This window comes from Oenanthe melanoleuca, chromosome 3, assembly GCF_029582105.1.
Source record: "Oenanthe melanoleuca isolate GR-GAL-2019-014 chromosome 3, OMel1.0, whole genome shotgun sequence".
NCBI classification, from domain to species: Eukaryota; Metazoa; Chordata; class Aves; order Passeriformes; family Muscicapidae; genus Oenanthe; species Oenanthe melanoleuca.
The window spans coordinates 1,323,113-1,350,323 of NC_079336.1; the positions used below are offsets into that span (position 1 = coordinate 1,323,113).

General features: G+C 41.9%; 1 protein-coding gene across 1 annotated transcript in view; it reads left to right on the top strand.

The window, feature by feature from the left end:
• FZD3 (frizzled class receptor 3) overlaps positions 1-25,736 on the top strand; it is a 48,734-nt gene extending 22,998 nt beyond the window's left edge. The window contains exons 3-7 of the mRNA XM_056488254.1: positions 2,149-2,345; positions 4,736-5,753; positions 18,799-18,947; positions 19,712-19,945; positions 22,283-25,736. Coding sequence (XP_056344229.1) covers positions 2,149-2,345; positions 4,736-5,753; positions 18,799-18,947; positions 19,712-19,945; positions 22,283-22,496 — 1,812 coding nt within the window. The 3' untranslated portion in view covers positions 22,497-25,736. The remainder of the gene's footprint in view (positions 1-2,148; positions 2,346-4,735; positions 5,754-18,798; positions 18,948-19,711; positions 19,946-22,282) is intronic.
• Positions 25,737-27,211: the final 1,475 nt, after the last annotated feature.

The window sequence follows — 27,211 nt, forward strand, 5'->3', positions numbered from 1 at the left end:
TTTCCCTTCGAGCTGTGATTTGAAATATAAATCAGGGGAAGAAGTAGCTCATGGAGGTGTTTTTCCAGTCTGGGGTTTGTTTTATTCCAGAATTGGAAATCCTAAAGTATTCCAATATTCTCTAATTCCACTCTCACAGGAATATCATTGATCTTACATTGATATCCAAAGAGGTGATGGTGCCACAGAGATTTGGAATAAAACATTGATTAATTCTTGGAGAGTTTTAAGGGCAAACCACAAAAACCAAGAGCAGAATGAAGCCACACTGGACAATAATGTGGATTATCACCCTGCACCAGATTCTTCTGAGACATAAATCCCCATTATCTTTATTTTTCTTTCTTTTTCCTTCAGAAGTACTCCAGACCAGCTGTATTTGCCTAACTCTGACAGATTTTCTCTCAGAGCTTCCAAGGAGTGTCGCTGTCATTGATACCCAAACCTCTTATAAAGGAGCACGAGATAACGGTTATTTATTTGGATTTTTTTATTTTTTTCAGGTTTTGATTTCATTATTTTTTCTGATGTTTAGGCAAGAAATGACATCTTGGCTGTGCCTTCGGTGTGATTACAGCCCTGGAAGTTCTGTGGCTATGTGGGAATTTAAATAAGAACCCCCAAGTTCTGTCCTGACAATCATTTCTCCCAACAGGTCGCAGTTACAATGGTGATGCCACTAAAGTGGCATATTCCAAGGTGGTGGTTTGAAAAAAAAAGAAAAGAAAAAAATAAAATTAAAAAAAATACCTCTGTTTTTTAAAAAATAAAAAAAAAAATTATTTGAACTGTTATAATTTAATTATATAGTTTAATCATTAAAATGTATTCCATAATCAATATTGTCCTCAATAATAGTTCCAAAAAAACCTCTTAGTTAAAAAATGATATTTTTACATAGTAATCAGAATTCTGTTCTCCCGAACAACTAATCACTGGAACATCAAAATCACAAAAAACCTGTTTCTTATAAAAAAATCTCCATAAACCAAAGAAAAAAGTCTCTTCTCCCAAAAATTAGTAAAAAACTATTTTAAAGATAATAAACTAAGTTATTTTCTGTACATTTTGAGTATAAAAGAAAATAAGTGTGTAAAAAAGAAAAAACAGTCTAAAGTTTTATTCTGATTTTTTTTCTCTTACAATTTCTAATACTGAAGTTTCTCTTTTTACCATTTTTAAATTAAGCCTGTCTTACCTTCCTCCTAATCCTATCTCACAACAAAAAAAAAATTTAAATCAATAAACCAAAACCGCTAAACCCACAAAAGCGGAATATTGAATTTGGAATATTAAATTCAGACTATTGAATTCAGTCTTTCTTTTTTTTCTTTTTTTTTTTTTCTTTCTTTCTTTTTTTTTTTCTTGTTTTTTTTTTCTTTTCTTTCTTTTTTTTTTCTTTTTTACTTTTTTTCTTGTTTTTTTTTTTCTTTCTTTTTTTTTCTTTTTACTTTTTTTCTTGTTTTTTTTTCTTTTTTCTTTTTTTCTTGTTTTTTTTTTCTTTTTTTTCTTTTTTTTCTTTTTTTCTTTTTTTTCTTGTTTTTTTTCTTTTTTTCTTTTTTTTCTTTTTTTTCTTTTTTTCTTTTTTTCTTGTTTTTTTTTCTTTTTTCTTTTTTTCTTCTTTTTTTTCTTTATTTTTCTTCTTTTTTTCTTCTTTTTTTCTTTTTTTTTCTTCTTTTTTTTTCTTTTTTTCTTTTTTTTCTTTTTTTTCTTTTTTTCTTTTTTTCTTGTTTTTTTTTCTTTTTTCTTTTTTTCTTCTTTTTTTTCTTTATTTTTCTTCTTTTTTTCTTCTTTTTTTCTTTTTTTTTCTTCTTTTTTTTTCTTTTCTTTCTTTTTTTTTTCTTTTTTACTTTTTTTCTTGTTTTTTTTCTTTTTTCTTTTTTTCTTCTTTTTTTTCTTTATTTTTCTTCTTTTTTTCTTCTTTTTTTCTTTTTTTTCTTCTTTTTTTTCTTGTTTTTTTTTCTTTTTTTTCTTTTTTTTCCTTTTTTTCTTTTTTTTTATTTTTTTACTTTTTTTTTTTCTTCTTTTTTCTTTTTTTTTCTTCTTTTTTTTTCTTTTTTCATTTTTTTCTTGTTTTTTTTCTTTTTTTCCTTCTTTTTTTTTTTTTTCTTTTTTTCTTTTTCTTTATTTTTCTTTCCTTTCTGCCAGCCCTTCCACCCCATGGTGAACCTGGAGTGCTCGCGGGATTTCCGGCCGTTCCTGTGCGCTCTGTACGCGCCGGTGTGCATGGAGTACGGGCGGGTGACGCTGCCCTGCCGGCGGCTCTGCCAGCGCGCCCACAGCGAGTGCTCCAAGCTCATGGAGATGTTCGGCGTCTCCTGGCCCGAGGATATGGAGTGCACCAGGTGAGACATCCCCAATCCCCCTTTTTAATTTTTTTTTTTTTTTTTTAATTGCAGGATATATTTATTTCAGGCCCATTGTCTCGGTTTGAAGGACAGGTGTCTGCTAAGAAAGGCAGGAGCTTATTATTATTATAATTTCAAAATTAAGGGGCTCTCAGGCAAAGATATGGGAATTAGGAATAACAGTTCTGTGCTAGGAAAATTAAAATAGAAATGCAGTATTACACAGAACAATCCCAGCCCTGCCAGAGTCAGAATCCAAGCTGACACCCGTCAGTCAGTCAGGGTGTTGGCACAGTCCCATTCAATGGTGGCTGCATCCTCCTGCAGGGGCAGATGTGGTTCAGCTGGAGCAGTGCTCCTGGAGAAGGTGCAGTTTCCTCTGAAGCTCCAGGGATGATGTGGAAAGGTCCAGTTTTCCTCTGGAATCCAGTGGCAAAGGCTGCTCTGCTGTTCCAAATCTCAGTTTTTCTCTGGGTAGGAAAGGCTTGGCTCCTCCCCTGGCTGGAGCATCTCCCAGTGGGATGATGGAATTTTATCAGTCATGCCCTGGGACTCACTGGCCATGAACAGGAGATATCTCCTGGAGGGAGGATGGGCTGTGGGAAGATAAAGATGATTGCCCAGCTGGTTTAAAGATGGCCCATGAGCAGATAATGTGTGCCAGGAGATCAGGGTCACTGCCCCAGCTGGGTTAACAGATGGGGACAGAATACAGACTTTTGATCACATCCAGTATTCCAACCTAAGACACCTGTAAAAAGCAGGTTTTAAACGTTTTCCATCACTAAGCTGCATTTTTCTTCCCATTTGCCAGCAGCCTTTCCTGAGGTGGGAACTGAATTCCTGTTTCCGCCCAAGAGGTCACCTGAAAATTGGCTGGTTTGATGAGGCTGAAATCTCAAAGCTGTTTGCAGAGCGTGTACCCCATGCTGAGCTGCAAACAGTTGTGTTCAGCTTTACATTGTGCAAATAAATTTATGGAAAAACCATCCCATGGTGTTTCAATCTGTTTGAGACAGAATATGCATGAAATTAGAAGCACTATCTTCATGCTTTATTGTTTTTTTGTAAGTGACTCCAACCGTTAATGAAACTGAGGAGCAGAAACAGGAAGATATAATTTACATTTGGCTTGGAGAGAATGAAAAGCAATTAAAATTATTTTAGTTAAATAAGTTAGTTATTTAGTTAAACTTTTAAACTTTTTAGTTAAACTATTTAACTTTTTAGTTAAATAAGTCAGAGGATGTTTCTAGGTTATTTGGATTGCTTCAATGAAACTCCATCTTCCAGTCAGAGCTTTATTTAGACCAATATCTCCATCATAATTCCATTTATTAATGCTGGTGTCAACTACACAAACATCTTCATCATAACTCCATTTATTAAAACTGGTGGCATTGCCAGTTGGAATTTTGGTGTCACCACCTCACTGCTCTGTCTGATGGCAGCAAAGGCAGGCTTTGAGGAAAGGCTTTCAAATGTTTTTGAAATCCTGCTGCCATGGGCTTGAATTCACAGATTTCCTGGGATGGATTTTACATCCTTCCCTTCATTCTTAAGGCCCAAATGGGCTCCTTATCAGTCTCATTTTTACACTTATTTTATAGTTTTAAAACTGCTGTGTGGGATGAGTTTGTGCAGGATTTCCCAGATTCCCCATTTTTTGGATTGTCTAGTTTTGCTCCAGCTGATTTGGCTGAAGTCACACTTAGAGATGAAGTTACCAGTCTGAAACACTAATCTTAGAAAATTAGGATCTTAGTTACCTTGCTGAAAACAATTAAAAATTAGAAGGGAGTAGTTATCTGAAACTTAAATAAATTGATTGTCTGTCATTTCATGTTTGCTCAGCTGTGCTTACAATGGGAAAAGATGAAACTAGTGAGCAGATCCAAAGGAATATGGACAATGCAACCAGAAATCCATTCTTTGGAAAACTGGACTATCCCCAGAAATCATTTCTATTGTCAGTGATAGAAAAGGTCGAGAGTTCAGGGTGAGGAAGACTCACCTTACTTCCTCCTTTTAAGACCCCTCCCCACAAAAACAATCCCAGACTTAATTTAAGAAGTCAATCACGCATGCTTAATAGCTATTCAAGCTACTTATCATAGGAAGTGAGGGATGGGAAGGGCTGTTATTATGAATATGTATTTGTTTGAATCCTTAGCTAATAAATAGACTTTGTGATCACCTGTGATTTGGCAGTGTATTAGAGGATTACCTCACTGCTGCCCAGCGCTGAATAAACACACTTTCTGACTTTAAATTGTTAGAGAGTCTTTTGTCCATCCCAGTTGAGTATGGGAATAGACCAGTACTCATATTTTGGTAAATCAAGTCCTTGTAAAGTGAGTGCATTTCCTGAAAATGCCTCCTTGCAGGTTCCCAGACTGCGACGAGCCCTATCCTCGCCTGGTTGACCTCAGCCTGGCCGGGGAGCCCACGGAGGAGGCGCCGATGGCCGTGCAGAGGGATTACGGCTTTTGGTGTCCCCGCGAGCTGAAAATCGACCCGGAGCTGGGCTACTCCTTCCTGCGGGTCCGGGACTGCTCCCCCCCGTGCCCCAACATGTACTTCCGCCGGGAGGAGCTTTCCTTCGCCCGCTACTTCATCGGGGTCATCTCCATCGTCTGCCTCTCGGCCACCTTGTTCACCTTCCTGACCTTCCTCATCGACGTCACGCGCTTCCGCTACCCGGAGCGCCCCATCATCTTCTACGCCGTCTGCTACATGATGGTGTCCCTCATCTTCTTCATCGGCTTCCTGCTGGAGGACCGGGTGGCCTGCAACGCCTCCAGCCCTTCCCAGTACAAAGCCTCCACGGTGACCCAGGGATCCCACAACAAAGCCTGCACCATGCTCTTCATGGTGCTCTACTTCTTCACCATGGCGGGCAGCGTCTGGTGGGTCATCCTCACCATCACCTGGTTCCTGGCTGCCGTGCCCAAGTGGGGCAGCGAGGCCATCGAGAAGAAGGCGCTGCTGTTCCACGCCAGCGCCTGGGGCATCCCGGGCACCCTGACCATCATCCTGCTGGCCATGAACAAGATCGAGGGCGACAACATCAGCGGCGTGTGCTTCGTCGGCCTCTACGACGTGGACGCGCTGAGGTACTTCGTGCTGGCTCCCCTCTGCCTCTACGTGGTGGTGGGAGTGTCCCTGCTGCTGGCCGGGATCATCTCCCTCAACCGCGTGCGCATCGAGATCCCGCTGGAGAAGGAGAACCAGGACAAGCTGGTGAAGTTCATGATCCGCATCGGCGTGTTCAGCGTGCTGTACCTCGTGCCCCTGCTGGTCGTCATCGGCTGCTACTTCTACGAGCAGGCGAACCGCGGCGTGTGGGAGACCACGTGGGTGCAGGAGCGCTGCCGCGAGTACCACATCCCCTGTCCCTACCAGGTGAGCAGCACCCCTGCCCGGCACCCATCCCCTCCTTCTGTGCCACTAAAGGCAGGAGCTTCGCTTGGAAATGGAGAATGGAAACCCCCTCCCTCCAAATTATTATCATTTTGAAATTAAGATATGGAAATAACAGTTCTTTACTAGGAAAATTAAAATAGAAATGCAGTATTACACAGAACAATCCCAAACCCTGCCAGAGTCAGAATCCAAGCTGACACCCGTCAGTCAGTCAGGGTGTTGGCACAGTCCCATTCAATGGTGGCTGCATCCTCCTGCAGGGGCAGATGTGGTTCAGCTGGAGCAGTGCTCCTGGAGAAGGTGCAGTTTCCTCTGAAGCTCCAGGGATGATGTGCAAAGGTCCAGTTTTCCTCTGGAATCCAGTGGCAAAGGCTGCTCTGCTGTTCCAAATCTCAGTTTTTCTCTGGGTAGGAAAGGCTTGGCTCCTCCCCTGGCTGGAGCATCTCCCAGTGGGATGATGGAATTTTATCAGTCATGCCCTGGGACTCACTGGCCATGAACAGGAGATATCTCCTGGAGGGAGGATGGGCTGTGGGAAGATAAAGATGATTGCCCAGCTGGTTTAAAGATGGCCCATGAGCAGATAATGTGTGCCAGGAGATCAGGGTCACTGCCCCAGCTGGGTTAACAGATGGGGACAGAATTCACATTGCTGGCCACATCTTATATGGTAACCCAAGACCTTCCATCATCCTTTTTTGTGCTGTGAGACCTAAAATGTGTGCTGAGAACAAAGCAAACATAGAAAATTTGGATTTGTGTGGGGAAAACGAATTCTTGGTTTCTCTCCCTCTGTAAGGATGATGGTGGATTTGAAGCAGTGGAATCACTTGGGATTTGAGCCATGAGCTGATTCCATGAGCTGATTTTTGGGGCTCTTTCCACTCAAAGGGGATGTTGAGAGTGGAGTTTTCCCTCCTTTGCCTGGGGAGGTTTTGGATTTTTGCCTCCTTTGTCACAGGTAGAAGTTGCTGGCCATGCAAAGCTGTTGTGTCCTTGGAGATGGTGCCCTTCCCTCTGGGAGCCTCCCCCACCTCAGGAAGGGCCCTGTGGGTCCCTCCAGCAATAAAATCTCCTGCTCAAGCAGCTGAAGGTCTGGAGGGAGCAGAGCTTGGGGCCACTCGGTGCTAAAACCAAAAGATGTTGAATTATTGAGTAATTATTGGGCAATTTTGAGAAGCCCAAGGCAGGAGGGGCTGTGGCTGCTCTTGGAGCAGCTTGGGGGGGTCTCAGAGAGGGTTTATGGGGTGGGTGGGTGGGGAAAAGCTTCCTCAGAATGGGAAAAAATTCCTACAGGGTGTGGAAGCTCATTTGGGTGGCAGGGGAGAGTTACTTGTTCCTCCCTCAAAGTTCTGCTGTTCCTATTAAAAAAAATCATTGTCATACTCAAATTCTTGGGAAATTCCTCAGGCCAGGTGTTGTTGGGGAATCAGAAGTTCCCATCATCTGCTTGGTGATTTTTTCTGAAATTTTTGGGCTGTGTGGGATGTAAAAATGTTATTTTAAACCAACCTCAAGACCAGGGCTTGATAAGTTTAATTTTGGTTGTTGGAAATTTTTCTGGTGAGGTTTTAGTGTTTAAGCTGAGTTGTCATCAGTCTGATTTTTGTAGTTCTTGTTCATCTCTAGCAAATTTTGGGGCTTTGGTGGCCTGGAGGTTTTGTGCTCATTTTGTGCCAGGAACATCTGTATAAAATCTGATTTGAAGCCTCTTCTGAAGAAAACCAGAGCTTGCAGCTCATCAGCTTTGGGTTTTTTCCCAAGAAATTGAGGCTTATCTGCTTGGTTTAATTGAGTTATCACAGGAACAGAAGCCTCTGAGAGCCCTGAGATCAAACTCTCCACTGCTTTATTCAGATGCAGTTGAAAAGAAAGTATTTTAGGGATTAATTGCCTGCTTTTGGGCCAAAATGGCAGTTTGTTTTTGGAATGACATTCCTTAGATATTTTCTGCAATTTATTTTAAAGGAACTTTATTTCCAGAGGGTTTTACAGCAAACCTCTCTTTTACAGCTGCACACAGAGGGATATTTAAAAATTACCATTTTGGCTCTGAAGCAGTTAAAACACCAGCTGAGTCATCAAAGCTTACATTTTAATGCAATAAAATATCACTTAAAGGTTCAGCTTAGGCTTGATAATAATCCTTTTATTACCTTTTAACCCTTTCTGGTTGTTTTGGGTTTTTTATGAGGTTTTATTAGGGTGGGATTCTTCCCTCCCATCCTATGTGGGAGCATTTTTATGGCAGGAAATCTCTTGGCAGTTCCACTGGCTTGATTGAGTCTTCACTGCTGCAGTTTGAATCTGTTCAAACTGGCTGATGCTTAAAAAGAATGAAAAAAATAAAAATAATTGGGGGGGGAGGGGGGGAGACGTGTCTTTATCTTTTAATTTCCAACATCCAACATCTAAATTTAAAGCCTATAAAATCAAGAGGGTTTTGAGGAGGCAAAATTAGGAGGAAAAACTTAATTTTAAACCTCCAAACAAAGCTGGATAATGAAACCATGTAGGAAAATGCTGCTGAAATCCCTGGCAAACCGTTGCTGTGATGGCCCAGCAGGAGTCAAAAGAACAATAATGGTTTCATTCACTTCAAATTGGGTTGAAGGACCTGCAGACCCCAGGGAGCATTAGAGGGGTTGGATTTTTGTGTTTTTTTTTTTTTTTCTTTTAACCCATCCATTTGTATTTTTTTTCCCCTATGAAACAATCCAAATTTAGGACTGAAACAGATTTCTCAAAGCTGTGGGGGGAAATTATTTTATCCTTAGCTCATGCTAGTGAAATATATCTTTAAATTAGGGGGGAAATGTGAAATAAGAGTGTATTTTTACAGAGCTTTAATGTTATTTAATTAACTTGCAGTGTTTCTGAGAGCAGAACCATCCTAAATGGATAGCTGGAGTCAATAAAAGGGTTTTTTGTGTGAAGCTTCCCCGGGGTCAGGAGCTTTTTCCCAACAAAAATCTCAGCAAATCCGAGGTTAAAAAATCCACTGGGGCGTGACATCATCTTTGCCATGGGAGATGATGTCACAGAAAATCCTTCTGGAAAATTCCCAGTGCAGGGGGAGGGAATGTGCAGCTGTGGATTCTCTGCTCCACCTCCAGGCTGGGGTTCACATAAAAAACCAGAAATTGTTTATCTGGCTGCCCAAAATCTGAAATGTTGGCAAAATTTGAAATATTCCCAAGTGGAGAAAGCAAAAAAATCCTCACCCACTGGGTATGGATTATTCTGGTTTTTGGCAAATCTGGGAGGAATCCATGAATTTCCTGGTGAGATAAAATCTTTGCCACAGGGACAGGGAATCAGTGTCCCAAATTCAGGAGAGGAAAAAGGAAAGGAAAGGAAAGGAAAGGAAAGGAAAGGAAAGGAAAGGAAAGGAAAGGAAAGGAAAGGAAAGGAAAGGAAAGGAAAGGAAAGGAAAGGAAAGGAAAGGAAAGGAAAGGAAAGGAAAGGAAAGGAAAGGAAAGGAAAGGAAAGGAAAGGAAAGGAAAGGAAAGGAAAGGAAAGGAAAGGAAAGGAAAGGAAAGGAAAGGAAAGGAAAGGAAAGGAAAGGAAAGGAAAGGAAAGGAAAGGAAAGGAAAGGAAAGGAAAGGGAGGAAAAAAGAAAAAGGGAAAGAAAGAGAGAGAGAGAGAGAAAGAAAGAAAAGAAAGAAGAGAAAGGAAAGAAAGAAGGAAGGAAAGAAAGAGAGAGAGAGAGAAAGAAAGAGAGAGAGAGAGAAAGAAAGAAAGAAAGAAAGAAAGAAAGAAAGAAAGAAAGAAAGAAAGAAAGAAAGAAAGAAAGAAAGAAAGAAAGAAAGAAAGAAAGAAAGAAAGAAAGAAAAGAAAGAAAGAAAGAGGAGGTTGGATTTTTTTCCAAGTGCTTGTAATGTATTTTTCTCTTCTAAAAAAAAAAAAAACCCAAGAAAAATCTGATTTCCTACAAAGCAAAGAAAGTTTTAGGAGTAATTTACCTCAAATCCAAACCTAAATAAAATCCACAATTTCCATAAATTGACTCAGCCCTGAGCTGCTGGGAGAGAATTCAAATTTAGATACCAAAGGGAAAAAAATAAAGGAAAATAAACAATTTCAGAGACATTTGCAGCTGTAATGGGAGTCACATTGGCTCTTAGTGGGGATTTTTAATTTGGGGATTTTTCCTGCAAAATTCTGAGAAAATATGGGGCAAAAGGGGTAGAAAAAGTGAAGGATTTTTTTTTTTTTTTTTGCAATCACTCCCTTTCAAAAATGAGAATAAACTCTTGTAAACTCATTTTCTAGATCCAGAATATATAAAGATATATAGATTAATAAATAGATTATAAAAATTCAGCCTTGGTTAAATCCTTATAATCATTGCAGAAAGAAAATGAGGGAAGAATATTTTTTTTAGCCATTTTTTTGAGGATTGAATTTCCTGGAATTTGAGAGATTATTTCATTTTTCTGCAGGAACAATGAGCACAACTCTTACAAAAATAATTTTCACTGAGTTCTTTGAAGCAGTTCCTGTGCTTATCTCTAAATCTTTTCTATTTTCCTTCTGATCTCTTGAAAAAAAAAATTAAAACTTTTTAATTGAAAATTTAATTAATTAATTTTAATTTTTTAAATTAATTTTTTTTCTTCATTCCAAGTTGAGACCTGTGGGATAAAATGAGATTTTTACTGGAATTTCACCCACTCACTGAAGCACAGAGGGAATAAAAATACACATTTCAATTTATTCCTGTTAAAATTGAAATTTTAACACCAATTTTAATGCTATTTTAACTCAAATTTAATGCAAATTTTAATTATCTGACAGCATGGGATCCCAGTGGGTTTTAATATTAGGATTAAAATCCTAATAAGATTAAAATCAAGAATTCAGCAATTTTCTGATAATGAGCTGACAATGGTTCATTTTTTATTTTTATATTTTTATATTTTACCATCCTTTCACATGTGGTTGGAATGGGATGAGCTTTAATTAATTTCCAAACCAAATAATTCTGGGATTTTTTTTTTTTTTTTTGTGCTTCCAAAATTAACATTGTGTGAAAAAAACAAACAAAAAACCAAGAATTAATCCTTGACCCTGTGGATTTTCAGTGCTGCTCCAGTCAGGATGGAATTTCTCTGTTTTTGTGGAGAAAATTCAATTTTTTCCCCATTTTTTTTCATTTTTATCCCATTTTTTCCCTTTTTCTCCCCATTTTTTCCACTCCTCTGTTTTGTTTTTTTTTTTTTTTTCACCCAGAGTGTCTCAGCTGTTTTGCCATCTGTGGGGCTGCAGGAGTGCTGAAAAAAAAAGGAAATTTTCAGCACCATTCATATAAAAGAGAATAAATCAATGTCTGTAAATCCAGATTTTTCCTCCATTTTCTTTCTTCATTATTTATTGCTCAGAATTCCTCTCAGGAAAGGTTAAATTTGCTTAAATCTGATTCCACCTTAAAGAAAAAAAAATTAAATAAATAAAACCAAAACAAAGGTGGAGATAAAAATCAGATTTTCCATATTAATCACAATTGGAATTGATCACAGGGTTTCCTAAAAAAAAAATAAAATATTTGAGGAGCAACCTGAATTCTGGTTATTAAGGAATAGGAATTCTGGAGGTAATAATAATAATAATAATAATAATAATAATAATAATAATAATAATCGGAATTATTTTAAAATAATTGCTCAAAAAATGAGCAAGACTGGGGTCTATTTCTCATTTTCACCAAAAATAAAACTAAACTGAAAAGTATCAAAAACTGATAAGAAATGTCAAAACTAATAAGAAATATCAAAATTGATTTAAAAAAATATCAAAAATTGATGAGCTATGTTCAAATCAGGGATTTTATTTTACTGCTTGTGTTTAAATTTTGGGAATTGTTTTATTTTGCATTGTTTTATTATTTTTTGTATTTATTATTTATATTATTTTTATTCCATTTATTTTATTATTTTATTTTTTATCATTTTATTTATTTCTATTATTTATGATAGAAATTATCATTATTTTATAGATTTAACAACCCAACTTTACTGTATAAAAATACTTCCATTCCTCCTCCTGAAGCAGTTTTTCAGAGGGAACTGAGAGGAGTTTTAAGTAGAAATAAATCATTAATAAAATGTAATTATATTTGAATATATATCAGTGCAGTAAAGAGTCAGGGATGTGTTTTTTAGGCAGTTAAACAGTTAAAATTCTTGGGGAAAAAATGGATTTTAGATGGATGGATTTGGTGTGGTGAGGTGGATCTGCTCTATCCCTTAATTCCCAATTTTTCTATTAGAATATCTGTCCCCCATGAAGATGGTAATTTAAAAATTTTTAATTATTTATTTAATTTCCATAATGGATTTTTTTCTCTTAGAGTATCTGTTCCCCATGAAGATGGTAATTTTATAAATTTCTATTTATTTATTGAATTTCCAGAGTGGATTTTTTTTCTCCAAAATAGATGTCCCCCATGAAGATGGAAATTTTATAAATTTTTATTTATTTAATTAATTTCCAGGGTGAATTTTTCTCTTAGAATATCTGTTCCCCATGAAGATGATAATTTTATAAATTTCTATTTATTTATTTAATTTCCAGAGTGGATTTTTTTCTCCAAAATAGATGTCCCCCATGAAGATGGAAATTTTATAAATTTTTATTTATTTAATTAATTTCCAGAGTGAATTTTACTCCTAGAATAACTGTTCCCCATGAAGATGGTAATTTATAAATTTCTATTTATTTATTTCATTTCCAGAGTGAATTTTTCTCCCCAGAATATCTGTTCCCCACGAAGATGATAATTTTATAAATTTCTATTTATTTATTGAATTTCCAGAGTGAATTTCTTTCCCCCAGAATATCTGTTCCCCATGAAGATGATAATTTTATAAATTTCTATTTATTTATTTAATTTCCAGAGTGAATTTCTTTCTCCTAGAATATCTGTTCCCCATGAAGATGCTAATTTATAAATTTTTATTTATTTATTGAATTTCTAGAGTGAATTTATTTCTCCTAGAATATCTGTTCCCCATGAAGATGGTAATTTTATAAATTTTATTACTGTTTTATTTATTTAATTTCCAGAGTGAATTTCTTTCCCCCAGAATAGCTGTTCCCCATGAAGATGATAATTTTATAAATTTTTATTTATTTAATTAATTTCCAGAGTGAATTTTTCTCTTAGAATATCTGTTCCCCACGAAGATGATAATTTTATAAATTTTTATTTATTTATTTAATTTCCAGGGTGAATTTTTCTCTTAGAATAGCTGTTCCCCACGAAGATGATCATTTTATAAATTGATATTCCAATGTCTTATTTATTTCTTTTTCCCTTGAGTCAGCTTTGAAGCTGTTACCCACCCAAGCCTTGCAGAACTGTCTGATAAAAGCAAAAAAAAACCAAGATTTGAACAATAATTTACTTTACAGTGACAACTCCTCCTACATTTGACTGGAAAACAAATTGTGAGTGTAATCCTGGATCTCAGTGACAGTGATGGAAACAAGCAGATCAAATTCCAATTTTCCCATTTAATTTGAATTTCATTGCTTTTTATCCTGAGGGAAATATCAAATTATTGCTGTTGTTGCCCCAGAGGAGGGGACAGGTGTTTTATTTGGGTTTTCCCCCACACACACACCCTGTGCTCATTAATTTGTATTTTCACACATTTTTAGTGTCAGAAAAAAGCAGCTGAGATGGATGATTCAAGGGCAGGAGGGGCAGATATTCAGGAATGAGTTTTAGAAGCTTTTATTTAAAAATGAGCAGCCATGGGTTCCCTGGGGGAATCAAGAAATTCAACTTTTTAACCTCATTTCTCAGCACCTGCCCACTGGTGTTCAATGTGGGACACAATTCCTCCAAACCAGGACTGAGGATTCTTGGATTCACTCAGGGAAAAATTGTTTTTCTTGGATGTTCTGCAGATAGAAGGGAAAAAATGGGCTAAAAAAAACCCCTTTTATTTGGAAATTGATGTTTTTAATATCCTTGCTCAGCACTTGCCCACTGGTGTTTAATGTGGGACACAATTCCTCCAAACCAGGACAGAGGATTCTTGGATTCACTCAGGGAAAAAACTTTTCTGTTGGATGTTCTGCAGATAGGAATTAAAAAATGGGCTGAAAAATGCAATTATTTGGAAATTGATGTTTTTAACCTTTCTCAGCACCTGCCCACCAGTGTTTAATGGGGGACACAATTCCTCCAAACCAGGACTGAGGATTCTTGGATTCACTCAGGGAAAAATTGTTTTTCTTGGATGTTCTGCAGATAGGAATAAAAAAATGGGCTGAAAAATGCAATTATTTGGAAATTGGTATTTTTAACCTTTCTCAGCACCTGCCCACTGGTGTTCAATGGGGGACACAATTCCTCCAAACCAGGACTGAGGATTCTTGGATTCACTCAGGGAAAAAAAATTTTTGTTGGATGTTCTGCAGATAGGAATAAAAAAATGGGCTGAAAAATGCAATTATTTAGAAATTGATATTTTTAATCTCCTTTCTGAGCACCTGCCCACCAGTGTTTCTTGTGGGACGTGATTCCTCCAAACCAGGACTGAGGATTCTTGGATTCACTCAGGGAAATTTTTTTTTTTTTGATGTTCTGCAGATAGAAGGGAAAAAATGGGCTAAAAAATGCATTTATTTGGAAATTGATGTTTTCAATCTCCTCTCTGAGCACCTGCCCACTGGTGTTTTGTGAGGAAAGTGATTCCTCCAAACCAGCACATTCACTGAGGATTCACTGAGGATTCTTGGATTCACCAACTTTCAGAGTTGGATTCACCCAACTTTTCTTTTGGATGCTCTGCAGATAGGAGGGAAAAAATGGGCTAAAAAGTGCATTTATTTGGAAATTGATATTTTTAACCTCCTTTCTCAGCACCTGCCCACTGGTGTTTTGTGAAGGATGCAATTCCTCTGAACCAGGATTGGGGATTCTTGGATTCACTCAGGGAAAACTCCTCACAGAAAAGCAGTTTTTAGATAGAAACAAGGTTTTTAGCTAAAAAGGACATTATCCCATTTTTTTTAAGGTCCAGAGATCTGTCTCTGGATTTGAGTTTTTCAGAGCAAAAGGGGAATTCTGAAACTTTTTGGATTATGAGGAGAACATTGAGGTGTATTTAGAAGGGTGATGGTGCCAGGTGGGGAACAGGAGAAATGGCAGAATTCAGTTCCTCAGTAAATATTCCCAATTATTGTTTCAGCTGCTGGCAGGAATGTAGAGACTAAAATTGGGTTTAGCAGTGGAATTCACTCTGACACTGAGGGATCATGTTCTGGTGGCATTTCCACATCCCCATCTCTGACCAAAAAAAAAAAAAAAATTATAATTAATTGTTATTTCACAGCTGAAAATCAGGCTCTGTTTTTAGCTGCACTTTGGGAACTTTAATACTAAATAGTTAATAATAATTTATATTAATATAATATTTATATTTATAAATTCCAGGGGTGTCTGTGCTGCTGAGAAGGTGATTTTTATATTGGAATCATTTCTCCTGAGTGAATTCCAGCCTGAAAACCAGCAGCAGAGCTTTGCTGGCTTCATGTTTCTGTAAAAGAAGAGGAAATTCTGCACAGAGAGCTCACATCAGTGATTTCTCTGTGATTTTTATCCCTCCCAGGAAAAAATCAGGCAGGGGGGGTTGGAGTGAGATGAGCTCCAAGGGCCCTTCCAGCCCAAACCATTGTGAATTATATTAAAAAAAAAAAAAAAAAAATTAAAAAAAAATATATATACACAATATATTTTATTTATTTATTTATTTATTTACTTACTTACTTACATGCTTATTGTTTTTTATCTATTTATTGTTATTTATTTACTTATTTATTTATTTATTTATTTATTTATTGTTTTAAATTCTCCTGAACTTCATTTCAGTTCCATTTATTTATTTATTTATTTATTTATTTATCTATTGCTTTAAATTCTCCTGAACTTCATTTTAATTCCTTTTTCTCCTTGCAATAGTTCAGCTTTCAAGGAAGTTTCATAAAAAAACCCAACAGTTTATTCAGGTGTAAATAGAAATAGAACAAGGTTGTGCTCAAAGAAATTTGCTTCTAAACCCAAAGGGTTTAAAATTTTTCAAAATTTCAAACACTTGGTTTTTAAACCTGGAAGAATAATTTCAAGTTTCATTTTTTCATGGTGTTAATGATTCTAAATGTTGTTAATTATTCTGAATATCTGCAGATGAATATTGTTTCAAACAGGTGCAGTCACTCAGTATTAATGTGAGTTTAGTGGCTGCTTGGAGAAAAGTGTGTGGTGATGTTTAATTTTTATTTATTTTTTTGCCAAAGAGCAGGATGTGCTTCCTTTCACCTGAAAGATTTGTTGGATGTATTTAATTTAATTTTTTTTTCATTGGAATTATTTGTAGCACTCAGCACAAGCACATTGAGCCAGGAGTTTTGCTGTTGAGTGATTTATTGTAATATCTTGCTGGAATTAATCCAGTGAGCTTTAGCACTACAACTGGTGGTTTATTCTTGATGAAAAATTCAAAATTAAATCCCCTTCAGGACAGAAATTCTGCTAGGGGAGACCTGGCCCTGTGGACAGACATGAAATACAAATATAAATAATTAAATATAAAAATGCACCTGGATGTCACCTTCATTAAGAAATGATTAATTTCAATTCTTACTCCACTTAGTGCCAAACGAGCTTGTGATGAAAAAATAATTGAGATTTTTGAGAGCTTTGTTTTGCTGGGTAATTTTCTATTGGGTAATCATTAATATTTTTGATTTCTGGATAGAATCTCACAGCTTGGCTCTGTTCTGTTAAATGCTGCAGAAGATCCAGTGGTGTCCAAGACCTGGGGCAGAGGTGGATGCAGAATAAAGAACATCTCCTAATTATCTCATTACACTTCTGCACTTCCATTTTCCACCTCCAGGACTAAAAAATGTGCAATAATACAAAATATTAAACTGTGGATTGCTGGATTAAACCAGTGGAAACATCAATTATCACAGGGTGGGAGCTGATTTCTGACAAATCCCTCTGGCACAGGGCATGATTGGACTTTGAATTCTCAGTTTGGGAGGAAATCAGTTCTGGGTGTTGTTCTGGGAGGCTGTGCCTGTATTTCTGCAGCAGCACAGGACCAGACAGGAGCTCTGATTGTCACAGACCCAGAATGTGCCACAATTCATATTTGAAGCCATCCCAAAATCCTTCTCTCCCAAGGATGGAATCCCTTCCTGGCTGCTGCAGTATTTCTTTCCTATTGCTTGCATTCAACACTTTTAAAGTGGTTTTCCCTCCATGTTTTAGTGTTCAAACATTCTTTTTCTCATTCTTTGTCTCCCCCTAGGCCAGAGCAGCTTCTTGAATTCCCAGAGTGTTCCAGCCTCACCCTCCCCTCACAGAGCACCAGTGCCTGTCTCAAACAGCTGCTGGGATTGGATTTGGGAAGATTTCATGGGCATGTCCCCACAACTAAACCTTCCTGCCACTCCAATCCTTGAGGGATGTGCACTGAGTTTATTTCTCTTGGGATCAGGAGAAATCTGCTCTTTGTCCTCCAAGTTCTGTCTTGTCCCTCATCTCCTGAGAAAATAAAAATTAAAAAAAAAAACAAGAAAAAAAAAATAAAGATCATCCCCTGCCATGAGCAGAAACACCTTTCACTATCCCAGGCTGATCCAAGCCAAATCCAGCCTGGCCTTGGAAACTCCCAGGGATCCAGGGGCAGCCACAGCTGCTCTGGGCTGGGATGATGTTTTGTTTGGGAAATGATGTTTTAGCTCTGGAAATCTCAGGAGAATGGGGCTGAAATGATGTTTTAGCTCTGGAAATCTCAGGAGAATGGGGCTGAAATGATGTTTTAGTTCTGGAAATCTCAGGAGAATGGGGCTGAAATGATGTTTTAGTTCTGGAAATCTCAGGAGAATGGGGCTGAAATGATGTTTTAACTCTGGAAAACTGGGGAGAATTGAGCAGAAATGGTATTTTAGGTGTGGAAGTCAGGAGGATGTGGGTGAAATGTTGGGGGAAATGGTGGTTTCTGGGAATTCTCTGGGAATTCCATCCCAGCCCCTCCCAGGGAACAATTCCTGCCCAATATCCCATCCATCCCATCCTCTGGCAGTGAAGCCATTCCCTGTGTCCTGTCCCTCCATCCCTTGTCCCCAGTCCCTCTCCAGCTCTCCTGGAGCCCCTTCAGGCTCTGCAAGGGGCTCTGAGCTCTCCCTGGATCCTTCTCCTCTCCAGGTGAATTCCCAGCCTTTATCCCAGTTCTCCCAGTCGCTGGGATTGCTGGAATTCCAGGGAATCACACAAATGCTCACAGAGGATTTCACAGCACCAGGAGTTTGTTCCTTCTCTCCACAGCCTGGTGGCCTCTTCCAGCCTTGCTCTGGAAGTTCCCTCTCTGTGAAAATTCAGTTTTTGAGCTGGGTTATCAGTTCCAGAAAGCTCCTGGGTGTTTGTTTTCCTGGAAGGAAAACATTTGTCTTCCTTTCCAAACAAACCCTTTGTGTGTAAAAACGTTTGGAAAAACATCTTGTGAGCATTTTCAAGCTGAGCTGATCTCCCTGAAGAGAGAAAGTTTTGCTGGCTTGATAAGAACCAGGCACTTGTACCTGGCCAGAGCCTTGAATTCCCAGGGGAGGGAGACAGGAAAACCCTCCAAGGAATAAAGGATCAGTGCTGGCCATCCTTGAAGCTCCCAGGGGCATTTTCCCAAGAGCAGCCACAGCACCTGGTCCTATATAGGTTAATCCCATCAAAGGAACGACTCTTCCTGATTTGCAGACTAGAACAATATTTCACAATTATTCAGGGCAGGGACAAAAGGGCCAGAAATATAAATAAAGGCCAGGACCTCACAGCAGTTGAGCCTTTTGTGTGGCTTGTGCAGCCCCTCGGTCAGGGAACAAAGGAATCCTGGCCGTGTTTGCTTTGGCTCCAGGCAGGGAGGGACGATTGAAAAGTGTGAAATAAATGAGTGCCCAGCCCGGATGGCTGCTGGAATCGCCCTTTCTTCTCTTTTTCTCTCTGCAGGTCACTCAGATGAGCCGTCCCGATCTGATTTTGTTCCTCATGAAGTACCTGATGGCCTTGGTGGTCGGGATCCCCTCGGTGTTCTGGGTGGGCAGCAAGAAGACCTGCTTTGAGTGGGCCAGCTTCTTCCACGGGCGCAGGAAAAAAGAGTGAGTACGGATATTCTGCAGAGTAACCCTTCCCTTGCTGCCCTGGGAGAGAGTTTGGGTTGTTTGTCACGGGGGAAAGGCAGGAATGGATGGAAAAGTCACTTCTCAGAACACAGGCAACATCCCTAATTATTCTCCCTAATTATTCTTTGTTCCAGAATCCAATCTGCATTTGTCTGTCTTCAAAATGGTTTTAATAAGAATTAAGTATCAAATAAACACTGCAACTATTCTGCCTCTTACTGAGAGGTGGAATGGAAACTTTTTATTTATAAATGTGCATCTAGCCAACTGAACCAGAGCTTTAAATTCAAATTAAACACAGGTTCCTCTCACCGTGGTTGCAGCTGAAAGAATCTGTCTCTGCTTTAAATCTTCTTTATGGATTGGTGCTGAAGAGCAGTTTGATAGAGACAACAAGAATTTCTTGGAGCTTCTGTAAGGTTGAAATTAATTTAGATGAAGGTTGGGATCGATTTAGAGACGAGCTGGGTGATTTTGTGGTAGCAGTGGGTAGGTACTTTGCTAATAGTGTCCTTGAAGATGTTTTTAAGCAGAGCCACAAAGCAGAAGAAGCCTTTGGGTGACTCCTCCCTGACTTTTGGTGCACCCTTCAAGGCTGAAATAACCGGATAGGGAGGTGCTTCAGAATCGGGCAGCCAGGGCCATTATCATTAAATAAATAATGCTCTTGTTTGCCGAGCAGTGCTGCTCGTTCTGCGGTCACTTCTCACGCAGTAATTAATCAGCGCTAATCGCTCCAGGGTCGTCAACGAGAGCCGCCAAGTGCTGCAGGAGCCGGACTTCGCCCAGTCGCTGCTGAGGGACCCCAACACGCCCATCATCCGAAAATCCAGGGGCACTTCCACGCAGGGCACCTCCACGCACGCCTCGTCCACGCAGCTGGCCATGCTGGACGAGCAGAGGAGCAAAGCGGGCAGCGTGCACAGCAAAGTCAGCAGCTACCACGGCAGCCTGCACCGCTCGCGGGACGGACGGTACGGCCCCAAAATCCGGGCTGCTCTGGGGGAGGGGCCTGGAACAGCATCTTCCTGAGCAGGCTACAAAAAATCCTGGCTGCTTGAGGGGGAAAGCACCTTAAACATCATCTCCTTCCTCGTTCCTGAGCAGCCTCCAAAAAATTCTGTTCTGGGTGGGAAGAGACCTTAAACTTCATCTCCTCCCTCCTGAGCAGGCTACAAAAAATCCTGGGTGTTTTGGGGGAAAGCACCTTAAACACCATCTCCTTCCTCCTTCCTGAGCAGCCTCCAAAATATCCTGGGTGTTTTGGGTGGGAAGGGACCTTAAACATCATCTCCTTCCTCTTTCCTGAGCAGGCTACAAAAAATTCTGTTCTGGGTGGTAAGAGACCTTAAACATCATCTCCTCCTTCCTGAGCAGGCTACAAAAAATCCTGGCTGCTTGAGGGGGAAAACACCTTAAACATCATCTCCTTCCTCCTTCCTGAGTGGGCTACAAAAAATCCTGGGTGTTTTGGGTGGGAAGGGACCTTAAAGATCATCTCCTCCCTCCTGAGCAGGCTACAAAAAATCCTGGGTGTTTTGGGGGAAAGCACCTTAAACACCATCTCCTTCCTCCTTCCTGAGCAGCCTCCAAAATATCCTGGGTGTTTTGGGTGGGAAGGGACCTTAAACATCATCTCCTCCTTCCTGAGCAGGCTACAAAAAATCCGGGGTGTTTTAGGGGGAAGGCACCTTAAAGATCATCTTCTTCCACCTTCCTCCTTCTGAGCAGCCTCCAAAAAATCCTGGGTGTTTTGGATGGGAAGGGACCTTAAAGATCATCTCCTTCCTCCATCCTGAGCAGGCTACAAAAAATCCTGGCTGCTTTGGGGAGAAGGCACCTTAAAGATCATCATCTTCCTCCTTCCTGAGCAGCCTCCAAAAAATCCTGTCTGTTTTGGGTGGGAAGAGACCTTAAAGACTTCCTCCTTCCAGGCTACAAAATATTCTGGGTGTTTTAGGGGAGAAAGGACCTTAAGGCTCATCTCCTTCCTCCTTCCTCCTGCCTGAGTGGCCACCAAAAAATCCTGGCTGTTTTGGGTGGGAAGGCACCTTAAAAATCACCTCCTTCCACCTTTCACTCTCCCAGGTTGCTCCAACCTGTCCTCAAATAATTGCAGATGTGGGGAGTTCACAACTTCTTTGGTAAATCTTGTGCAGAAGTTGGACAGGCTCCTTCCAGCCATAATTCTGCTAAGATGGGATGTTCTGGTGCATCAGAGAGAAAAAATGCTGTGGTATTTCAGAGTCTGTGCTGCTCTTGGTGAATTAATTACACAGCAGAGCTGGTTTTCCTGCCCCAGCATCAGCTCAGCACTTTCCTGGCTGCTTTAGTCCGTGTGCCAGTGGATTTTGTGACTGTCAGTACTCCTGGTAAACAAGGGCACAAGTTCCCTTGTTGTTTCCTTGCCCTGAGTCGAAGTGGAGCTAAGGTTTCCAGAGTAATTAATCATCCAGTGTTTCACTCCCCTAATTATCAATTAGCTGGAGAAAGAACCAAGTGAGACCCATTGTGCAGGAGCTGGAACTGGGGGCTGTAGGAGCTGAGCAGGTGTCCTGGTTTGAAGGACAGGTGTCTGCCAAGAAAGCTTCTCTTTGAAATGGAGAGTGCAAACCCCCTCCCTCCAAATTATTATTATCATTTTGAAATTAAGGGGCTCTCAGGCAAAGATATGGGAATTAGGAATAACAGTTCTTTACTAGGAAAATTAAAATAGAAATGCAGTATTACACAGAACAATCCCAAACCCTGCCAGAGTCAGAATCCAAGCTGACACCCGTCAGTCAGTCAGGGTGTTGGCACAGTCCCATTCAATGGTGGCTGCATCCTCCTGCAGGGACAGATGTGGTTCAGCTGGAGCAGTGCTCCTGGAGAAGGTGCAGTTTCCTCTGAAGCTCCAGGGATGATGTGCAAAGGTCCAGTTTTCCTCTGGAATCCAGTGGCAAAGGCTGCTCTGCTGTTCCAAATCTCAGTTTTTCTCTGGGTAGGAAAGGCTTGGCTCCTCCCCTGGCTGGAGCATCTCCCATGGGATGATGGAATTTTATCAGTCATGCCCTGGGACTCACTGGCCATGAACAGGAGATATCTCCTGGAGGGAGGATGGGCTGTGGGAAGATAAAGATGATTGCCCAGCTGGTTTAAAGATGGCCCATGAGCAGATAATGTGTGCCAGGAGATAAGGAATAAAAGGATAAAACCCCACCCGGTTTTTAACAGATGGTGACAGGATTCACATTTCTGGCCACAGCAACCCACCATAGCAGGGAATGCCTTTCCTCCCAAAACCTGTGCTGATCTTTCCCCTGGGTTAGGTACACTCCCTGCAGCTACAGGGGCGTGGAGGAACGACTACCTCACGGCAGCATGTCCCGGCTGACCGACCACTCCCGGCACAGCAGCTCGCACCGGCTCAACGAGCAGTCGCGGCACAGCAGCGCCCGGGACCTCAGCGGGAACCCGGTGACTCTGATCAGCCACGGCACCAGCATGAACCGCGTCATCGAGGAGGATGGCACCAGTGCCTGAGGCTGCCGGCCCCGCTGCCTTCCTCGGCAGCTGACACGCCCAGCATTGTCCTCAGCCTCTCAGGTGCTCAGCTTGGGCTCAACGTGGGGAGTCGGGGTTGGCTTCTCTGCCTGGAACTCGGCTTGGAGCTGGCTGAGTTAAAAACAGCTGGTTGTCTCCTCTGAAACCTCTCTGGAGGTAATTATTTATTTGAGAACTCATCACACACAACTGCTGAATTTCGGATTCTCTGTGGAAAACATCTCCCCCTTCCTTCTCTGTCCCTCCCTCTGTCCCTCCTTCTGTGCCAGCCCCAAAATTTCGGTGTTGGGGTCGTGCTGGGAGTTGTTCTGATGAGACTGGAGGGGACTCTTGATGGCTGAAGGAATCCCTCCCTGCAGGGGACACGTCCAGCACTGCCTGAGGGACGCCTGGCAGCGTTTGGTCACACTGGAAACACCACAGGAACGAGCATTTTGGAGAAGGAAACTCCTCTGAGGATCACATTTCTTCCTCAGTTGTCCACAGGGTTCAGGGGAAGAGAGAGGCAGGCAAGAGCAGTTTTTTTATAACTTGTATTGTCCTTGCATTTTTTACAAAAGACTATTTAAATTTTCTACTGGTTTACAATTTCTGTAGGAAGAGATGGGTTTTAAAAGCAATTATCTAGATAATGTTCAGCCATTTATTTTTTAGAGTCACGTACAAAAGCTGAGATTGCCTGTTCCTGATCTATTTAAAAAAAACTATCATAGAAAAGCTGAATTTGTCACCCAAGCAGGAATGTACAGCCAGAGCTGAGCCTGTTTACAAACCCCAGCAGCTGAGGCCAGAAGGAGCAGAGGAGTTGATTCAAGGATGCCCCACCTGCCTGGTGATGTCATGGCTGTTTGGGGAGGATTCTCTGTGCTGAGCAGGAATTCAGAGATGGGTGGGGGGAAACTGAGGCAGGAGCTGTCCCCAGATGGGGAAAATGGAGCAAGTGGCAGCTGGAAGCTGAGGAGGAGCCAGGATCCACAGTTCAGGGACCTTGGTTACAGATCCACCTCTGCTGGGGTTGTTTTCAACCCCTACTGCAGATTCATGGTAGAGAATTCTCAGTTTGGGCTTTTTTTGTGTGGGGGACTTGAGGCAGAAGTCGAGGATGGTGCTGGAGATCTGCTGGAGCATCTTCTGCAGAGGTTCATGCTGAAGGAGGCAGAGCTACCTCAGTAACTGCTCAGATCACTGCTGGGAAATGAATCCTTATTTTACATTGTCCTTCCATAATTCCCTCCCTGACCTGCTGGAGGCACTTTGAGAAGCCTTTGTGCACCAACCTCGAGGGCAGGAGCTGCTCCACAATTAACTCCTTTTAACTGCAGCTGATGACACAACAGCAGACTCATAACCTGTGTGCTGTGCAATCAAAGGCTCCCAGACAGATTCATCCCAAATTGTCTTCCTTGCTCCCACCGGGTCGGAGGAGAAAACAAAGAGCCCAGGAGTAACAAATTTTTGTTGTTTGGAGTAACAAAGTTTTGTTGTCAGCCCAGGGATTGCCCTGTCCCAGGGAGAACTGCCCAGATCCAAAGCCCGTGGAAAATCCTTTGGAGTGATTTAAACCAGAGAAGCTGCAACTCCCTGGAAGCCCCAAGGGTGGAACCTTTGCTGTTTTCAAATTCAGCTCCTCCTGCCTCACAGTGATCTGATAGAAATCTGGATCTGTGGAAGATGAGTTTTTCTAAACACTGGAACTGAACTAAATAAGCTCAAGGGTTTACATTGATCCTCTTGGCTCAATTTCCAGTACTTTTATCTTTTTTTAATAAATTGCAGCAATGCTTTGACTTGTTTAGAGACAGGGAGAGGAATGCTGATGGAGCTTGGAGAAGGATCCTGCTGGAAATGTTGTTAATTAGTGAGGCTCAGTCCCCATGCTGCTTCCAGATGGGAATATCCAAGTTGTTCCTTGCTCATGGATCCTAAAGGAACAGGCTCCTGTCACCCCAGAGAGGTGATTGAACATCAAACTGAAACTCCCTTCTACCTTCAGCACCTGAGCTGTGCTCTCTTGGCAGAGCATTCCTCAGCCATGGTTCTCCCCCAGCTGGGGCTCACAGGGCTTCAGCTCCCAAATCTGAGGTGCATCCCAGTTGGAATGTGACCCACCAGCATCTCAGGCAGGGGCACCAGGATCTGGCTGCTGTCCCCAGGAATCAGGCAGGGAAGCTGGACAGTGCCTGGTTCTCCAGCTCATCCCAAACTTCAGCCCTGTCCCTCCCACCAAAACTCTGCTCTGTGAAACTGCTCCATCAAAGCTGCAAAATGCATGACTCCTCATTCCCAGCGTTCCCAGGGATCTCCAGCTCCTGTTTTACCAACCTGACTGTGCTGACAGCAGCTCCCCCTGAGTTTGTGGTGTTCCCTCTCCCTTAATCCCTTCAGCTCCTGTGAAATATCCCAGATCAGAGCTGTGCTCGTGTTGCATGGAAGAGCTGCTCCTCTTTTTTAAACCATAAACAACCCAACAGCAGCAAACAGCCACATTTGGGTGTCAGTGTGTTTGTGTTCTCCCCTTTTCTTCCAGTTTAGACCCAAATTTTGTGCTGGAAGCTTGAAGCCACCAGCTCTAGGGGAGAGGTCAGTGGTGAGCACGGGAGGCTCTGTCACAGCCACAATCCAGCACTGCTCCTGAGCTGTTCCAGCAAGGATGGGAGGGAAAAATCCCTCAGGAAGGGCACAAGGAGAAGAGCAGTGCCCACCCTTCCAGGGGAGCCGGTTCTGCAGCCCAGCTCCGGGGCACTGAGGATCCCAAAAAGCAGCAGGGAGCCGACAGCCGTGTCAGTGTGGTGAGAGCAGGGCACAGAGCAGAGCATCCCTCCCGGGAGCCATCCCAGCTCCCCCCTGAGCTGCAGAATGTCCAGCTGAATGTGAAGCTTTACCCACCCCCCGTGCTTCCTCTCTAATGGGATCAGCTTTGCTTTTGCCCCCAGGCGCTGTTGTGGGGAGCTCGGTGCATGCAAAGCCTCTCGCAGCCCTTCCTCCCCTGCTGGGACATCCCCGGGAAGGAGCTCCCTGAATCCTCTCAACTCGTGGAATGTGTGGGCCGACCCCACTTGCACTCAGCTCTTGTAGACTTGTTTACAGTTAGTCCAGTGTCGGTTTTGTAACGTTTAATTTTTAGCACTTTAACTGTGAGTGTACAAATTGGTTCCCTTGTAGTTGGTGTACATTTTCATTTTAGACCTTTGGAAGTTTTTAATAAAACGATGGAAAAACTCTGGTACCAGGTTTCCAATTCTTCTCCCGTGGGTATAATCCTACCTCTGTTAAAAAACCCGGTTCAGCAGTTGAGATACAAAGGTGAAATAATTAAAGATCCGGTTTTACTTTGGCCAGCAGCTCTCTGAATTTAAAGAAAGATTTCCAGACTTTAATCTCCCGCCAACATCTGCACTCGTGGACGCCGGGCAGGCTTCCAGCAAACACAAACTCGCGGATTTGGGCTGCGGGTTGCTCCGCCCTTGGACGAGAACAGAGCACTGAGAGCAGCAGCGCTCCACAGGCACAGAGAGCGGGGAGCAGGCAGGTTTGGGAGCAGCGCTGCCAGGGATGGTTGGGCTGTGCTATTGCCAAATCCAAGCTGAGGACGGGGTGAGGGATTTATCTGGAGGAGTGTCTGGGGTTCGGGCGGATACGTGGTGGTTTTGGGTTGGAAGCCGTGTGCTGAGTCTGGCGTGGCTGGTGATAAAATAACTCACTAATTACTGGTGCTGAATTAGATAATTAGTTCAGGGATGAAACTTTAAGAGCTGCTGTGGGTTGTGAGTGAGCAGCTCTCAAGTCAAGCAGCCAGAGGAGGATTCCCAGAGCAGCTGAGCCCATTGGGGATGGGGAACGGGAGCTCCCAGCGCTCATCTCATTGCCGGCTCCCGAGGGGTTAATGCAGGGCTTGGGGAGGAGATGGAGTCACCCGGAGCCACCCGAGGTGGTTTCACCTGCGGGGGGGAGTGGGAGGAGCACGGGAGAAGGAGCCGGGGGAGGGGCTGTGGTGGGAGCAGGGTCAGTTCAGACCCCCGGGCTGGGATTAGGGCTGGGGGTGTTTTAGTCACGATCACATTCCTGACACACCTTAACACCCAGGTTGCTGTTTGGTGCCAGCTTTGTCTCCCAGCTCTGCCAGCTCGTGCCCTTGTCGTGATTTCTTCTCCTGGACGGGAGAAGAGCATCTGCCGTGCACTAATCCTAAAAACAACAAAGTCATTGAATCATGGAATGGTCTGGGTTGGAAGGCACCTGAAATTTAGCTTTTAATTCTGTTCCCTTGCCATGAGCAGGGACACCTTCCACTATCCCAGGCTGCTCCAGGCCCCATCCAGCCTGGCCTTGGACACTGCCAGGGATCCAGGGGCAGCCACAGCTGCTCTGGCAATCTGTGCCCTCCACCCTCACAGGGAACAATTCCTTCCTAATATCCAATCAGAACCTACTCCAAGAAATCACTGGTAACAAAAGGCTGAAACAAAGTAGGTGGAAATAGAAGGATCTTTTTTTAAAAAAGCATTTTTTTAATGAGCTATCTCCAGCCCAGTGGGATCAAACCTCCAGCCCTGGAGCGTGACCAGCCAGGATCCACATTTCCAACGCCCTTGGCTACCGGTCTGACTGGTTTTTATGGTAACACTCCAGACACCTTTGATTGATACTCAGTCTCCAGTTTCAGTGCCTGCACCTCTGTGCCACCTCCTCCCTGC